Below are 6,000 nucleotides of genomic sequence, written 5' to 3'. Positions count from 1 at the left end.
ACCACCATCTAAAAAAGTATGGGGTCACCATATCCAGTCAAACTACTTTGAGTGATTGTTAAGTGTTTTAGAGAAATTGCAGTGTGTATTCAGTGTTAATTGTTTTAAGTGATTAGGTACATACAAGTTAAGAAATAAATTCTGGTGAAATTCATCGTATTAGAACTTAATTCACTGTAAATTGTATGAGAATATGTACTTTTGAATGCATCTCAACATCAATGGTTCCTCCATAGTATGAGTGAATGAAATTCAAACATTAAGTCAAAAAAACCATTCAGCTAGTTTAGGTTATCCCAATATTTAGGTCAGTCTTGCAATGCTACTTTGACTCCCCTTCTATCATCTTAGAGTGGCTTGTTTCAGTTTTCTGTCTGTTGCAACGGTTAATTGAGGGGGTGGCCCGTATCACATCTACCAAGAAATCATTTCCGTTACTCAGCGTTGCAGATATTCATATGATCTCCAGTTAAAACCACAAAGGGTGAGGAGGAAGTCACCATAAAGTCAGAAAATTAACTGCTTTGCTAATATATTTGATTTTTTTTTGTATTTTGTAGGGATTGAGTTGAGCCTACATAAATTCACTTCTCAGATTTCTGTGTAAGAATCTAACAATAGTAAAGTTAGTTATCTCCTTGCCACGGAGTTCAATCTCCAGCACGTACATGTGGCCACTGCTGATAAACAAACTGTTTAGTTTTCTGTAATAGCAGTTGAAAATATGAAGTGAAGGAGATGCCTGATAATTTCCCACTTGGCTGAATTCCAGGAAACCGGTGATCTTTTTGGGGGATAAAGAATAATTCACAACTTAAAATTGTGGACTAACAAAGGTAAGTTTTAGAGATCTGTGTACATGCATTTGGCAACATTATACTATAAAATCATGCAAAACATGCTATTTTAAAGTCACAAGTTGCGAATTGTCCTTTCTTTCTCATCTTTCTCTATGCATTTTCTTTCACGTGCAAACATTATTTTAGAATGCCTTTATGTTAAGTACCCTCTTCTGCAGATTGTAGAGGAGTATTGCAGAATCTGCAATGTCAACCATGCAAGTGTACTGAAATTAATTTCCCAGTCTGTGTTTGTATGTCATTGAGAATTTATTATATATTGTGATTAAGGCACATTTATTTTTTAAAGCAATAACTACATCAATGCATGTTGATTCTGGCTGAAATTCAGAAAGGAAGGAAAGTGGAGTCAGAATTAGAACTAAAACTTCATATTTTTTCTGTATGTAATACTATATTCCAAAAAAAAAGTACATTTTACTTTAATTTTTTCTAATATTTTTATTTTCTTAGTTTAGTGGAAAGGAGAATGGTTAACATTACTTCATATGTGTTCAGTGAGAAGAGGCCCAAAAATCCAACCCTAGACAACTTCGGAGCAGAAGTTAGCCATTCAGTCCATCGAGTCTGCTGTACTATTCAATCCGATCATGTCTGATCTGATAAACCTCAACTCCAATTTACTGGTTTTTTTCCCATTAGCTTGAACCCCTTACTAATTAAAAATCTGTCTCTCTCACCTTTGAATATACTTAACACAGCATTCTATAGCAAAGAATTCTATACATTCACTACCCTCTGAGAGAAAAGACTTTTCATCTCTGTCTTAAATGGAGGACCATTATTCTAATGTTTAGACCTCTGATCCTAGACACTCTCACAAGGGGAATCTATCTTTCTGCATTCGCACAGTCAAATCCTGTAAGAACCTTGTATGTTTGAGTAAGGTTGCCTCTCATTCTTCTCTATTTCAATGAGTACAAGCCTAATCTACACAACCTCCACTCATTTGCCAGTTCTTCTGTATATTCACCGGACTGCCTCCAATGCTAGTGTACCTTTCCGTAGATAAGGGGCTCAAAACTGTTCACAGTATTCCATCTGTGGTCTGACTAGGCTTTCCAATCCCCTTGAAATAAAGACCGAAATTCCACTGGCCTTCATTATTACTTGCCGACGTCAGATGCTTGCTTGTAGTGATCCATTCAGAGAAAGAGGTTTGAAGGATTGTGCAGTTGGTAAAATCAGTGAAACCTGAACAAAAGCCATTCCCACTGCTGAAAAAACACTATGAAGGCCAGTATTCCATCACCAAGTCTCCCTTTATTTACATGTGCATTGTATGTGACACTGACCCAGCTAGCTCAGAGCTGGCTCCTAGAGTGAACAGACTGTATGACACTCCTGTTTATATCTTTCAGCCAGGACTCCTTGATTGGATTAGGTTAACAGCCTCAATTGGGGAACTTATATTCAATGAGATCTACCTGACTGACCTTATTCCAATTGCTACAACTTCCATTTGTATGTTTTGCAACTGCCCTGAATGTGCTCTGCTCTTGTATTCTTGGAAATTGTTGATTTTCTTTTCATAGTATTACTACCTCAGGCCATCCATTGTTCTTCCATATCAGCAAAATGACTTGTAAAATGTAGCAATTAAAAATTTTTCAATGCGTTTTCTTTCAATCATTGAAGTCTCTCACCTCATCCTGATTTTTTTGTTATCCATCACGTGCCATTAAAATTGGATTTAAAAATTGACTCCTGTGAGGTGCATGGACAATAACTCCCCATTTGATTCTTCTCTTATCTGTAGCAATGTTCCTCATTTATCCTGTTTTCGTCTTTTAGTCTCATAACTGAGACTTGTAACCATTTGGAACTTCAATGTCCAAGTCAACATGTCTGTACTTACTGAGACAGCATGTTTAGGTTCTAAAATGTGGCACTTACATCAATGAAAATTTCAATTTACATGGTACCATTAATTTGAAAAAATCTCCTGAGGCACTTCACAAAGGCATATTTGGATGTTAAATGAAAGGTCATGATGGAAGACAACACTAAAGCTTAATCAGAGCTGGGTTTAATGAGGGCTGTAAGGAGAGAGAAGGAGGTGCAGAGGTTATGAATTTAAGGAGGAAGTATCTGATTTGATTTATTATTGTCACACATACCTAAGTACAGTGAAAACTTATATTTTGTGAGCAATACAGGCAGATCAAGGCAAATAAGGACATACAGATCATAGGGTGTGTAAACAGAATGAGGCATTCAAGGTTACGGCTGTACAGGAGGTGCACAAAGCAAAATCAACGTAATTTGAAAATAGAGAGGTCTGTTTAGCCGTCTAATAATAGAAGGGAAGAAGCTGTTCTAGAACATGTTGGTGTGTGTGTTCAAGCTTCTATATCGTCTGCTTGACAGAAGAGGTTGGAAGACAGTACTACTGGGATAGGAGGGGTCTTTGCTGATGTTGGCAGTCTGTTCGTGACAGCGAGAAGTGTAAATGGACTCCATAGATGGAACGATTGGCTTTTGTGATGATTTGGGCTGTGTACACAACTTTCTGTAGTTTCTTATGGTCCTGGGCAGAGCAGTTGCCATACCAACCCATTATGCACCCAGATAAAATGCATTCTGTGGTGCATCTGTAAAAGATGGTGACGGCCCTTATGGACATGCTGAATTTCCTAAGTTGCCTGAGGAAGAAGAGACATTGCTGTGCCTTCTTGACCATCATATCTCCGTGGGAGTTCCAGGACAGATTGTTGGTTATCATCACTCCAAGGAACTTGATGCTCTCAACCCCCTCCATCTTCACTCCGTTGATGTAGATAGGGGTGTATTCTCCTCCTTTTTTCCTGAAGTCAATGATCAGTTATTTTGTCTTACTGATTTTGAGAGAGAGATTGTTATCATTGCACCATGACACTGAGCCCTTCATCTTCTGTTTTTTATTCTGACTCATCATTATCTGATATCTGGCCTGTTGAGCTGACATTGCTGAAGGCACAGCTGTCGATGTTGGAATGAAGGAGTAGTGAGACACCCAACGAGTACCAGTATGTTTTCTTTAGGGAGGATTTTAAAATTGGAGGGCCAGGAAATAGAATAAAAGATCAGTAAGAATGTGTGGTGTATGAGCAGAATTTTATGCATGGCAGGGTATAGGCATCAAAGATATGGATGAACTGAATGTCCAAGCAGATTGGAAGGTGGCTAGGGTATCATGAGAATAACTGAGTCTGAAAATGACATTGCATGGATAAATGTTCTGCCAGCAGATGTACAAAGATGGATGAAGGTGAACACTAATGGAGATGGAAGTAGATTAGCTATCTCTACAATATATCAATAGTAGTAATGATAAAGCAAATTTGTGGCAATTTACATTGCACCATTAATTCCTTAGTGGACATCATCAAGCATAGTCATATTGAGTGCATGTACTTTTTTTCATTGTACTACAATATTTCCCTCTTTAAGTGATGATAGCAGATCCTATTTTCTTGTTCTGCAGATGAAGGGAATGTAGAATGAGAACAGATCTCTGGGGTGAAATTGACATAACCCACCACACCACCCAAAACGTGAATTTGGAGGTGGGATGGTCCAGAAAGTAAATGGGTGGCTAACCTGCTCCTCCAGCCTGTTCTCTCCCTTACTGGTGGTGACTAAGGTGTCAGGCAGCCCATCCACCATTAGGCCTATTGAGGCTTTTAAGTGGATAATTGACTCCCTCTTAAGGGCCCCATTGTGACTCTACCACAATTGTTAGCTCTGTGGGGAAGATAATTAACCCAGCTCCTTTCACTGCACAGGCTAACCATGGGCATGTAATGGGGAGAGGGGAGGTGGAGGTATCATCTTTATGATTCCCTGCGCCCTACTGCCAACTCCCCAAAGTGATACACCACTTGTCTCCCTCCACACACCCTGAGTCTCCTAGTTGGGTCTGGCCAAATCCCCAAGCAAGTCTGCAATTCATTTTGTTCTTCTTCAGGATTGCCTCCAATCCCAGCAGTGACCACTACTTTCTTCTGATGCTAGTGGAACTTTGGATCTATTGGCCAATCAGATTGACTTAACTTGAGACTTCCCGTCTTTGAGGGATTCAGATCCCTTTCTGAGCTTCTTAAAGCTATTCTCAGGATATTATCCCTGCAGAGTGGCTGCGTTTCTGGTCCGTAAGGTGCCAGTAGACTTTTGGGAAGCAGGTGAGGATGGTAATCCGTTCTTTTTGTGAGATCCACCCCATGGAGTATTCTTAGCACTTTTGGTTTTGAAAAATCATCAACTAAGAAAGGGGTTGACGCGAAAGTCAGTAGAAAAAATGTTCCCAAATTATTTGTGTGATACTGTTGTGAAAAGTCTCACAAATGTCAACTGAGTACAATAGGCTGTAGGATTTGTGATACTTGATGTTGTTATCTGTCTTGAACGAGGCTGTACATTTGTGGCTATCTGAGTAAAGCAGGTACTCGATAAAGTCTGATGAATGGAGCTCTATTCATTTAAATCTTGCAGATAATATTTTATAGAGACATGTTTTGCAGAGATATGTACATATTTGTATCTCCAGGAGAAGCAAAGTGAAATGGATTCATCTATTCCTAATCTTGTCACTGAGTATGAAGAATTTAAACCATCAACAGAAATTGACATTGCTCCAGGTTTGTGCTCATGTTGCTTTTAAAAAATGTTTCTTTTAAATTTTCTCTTGGCATCTCTACACAATATGTTTTTCTGTTGAGAGACAAAATGTTCCAGTGTTATATCCTGATCATGTAGCAGGAAAGACAATTCAGGTAGAATAGGTTGATGTCCCAAAACTATTCAGAGGGGGTGTTAAAAAGCATAATAGAAAAGCAAAGATGGATTATGAGAAAAAACTGGCAACTAACGTAAAGGAAATACTAAAGTTTTCTATAGACACATCAATAGTTAAAGGGTGGTAAAGGGAAGATTAGTGATTTAAGAATCAAAAAGGGGATTTATACATTGAAGCAGGAGGCATGGATGAGATATTAAATGTATGCTTGGCATCTGTCTTTAACAAGAAAGTAATGCTGCCCAGGCAATGTTGAGAGAGATGGAAGCTGTGACTGAAATTGATAAGGAGAAATTGTTGGATAAGTTATTTATACTTAAAGTTGACAAAGCCGAGGGACCAGTTGAGATGCATCCATTGAAG

The 6,000-nt window shown here is 38.6% G+C and overlaps 1 protein-coding gene across 3 annotated transcripts in view; it reads left to right on the top strand.

Moving 5' to 3' along the window:
- The first annotated feature begins 451 nt into the window (after window positions 1-451).
- The window catches only part of parvg (parvin, gamma), a 39,394-nt gene continuing 33,845 nt past the window's right edge, over window positions 452-6,000 (top strand). The window contains exons 1-3 of one of the 3 annotated variants that reach the window (XM_072552371.1): window positions 452-484; window positions 773-836; window positions 5,389-5,479. In XM_072552371.1, the coding sequence (XP_072408472.1) occupies window positions 5,404-5,479 (76 nt within the window). In that variant the 5' untranslated portion in view covers window positions 452-484; window positions 773-836; window positions 5,389-5,403. The other 2 variants (XM_072552372.1, XM_072552373.1) reach the window with 2 other exon arrangements.

This window comes from Chiloscyllium punctatum, chromosome 32 (assembly GCF_047496795.1).
Source record: "Chiloscyllium punctatum isolate Juve2018m chromosome 32, sChiPun1.3, whole genome shotgun sequence".
Classification (NCBI taxonomy): Eukaryota; Metazoa; Chordata; class Chondrichthyes; order Orectolobiformes; family Hemiscylliidae; genus Chiloscyllium; species Chiloscyllium punctatum.
Note: the sequence above shows the minus strand (reverse complement) of the source record. Positions and strands in the feature narration are given on the sequence as shown.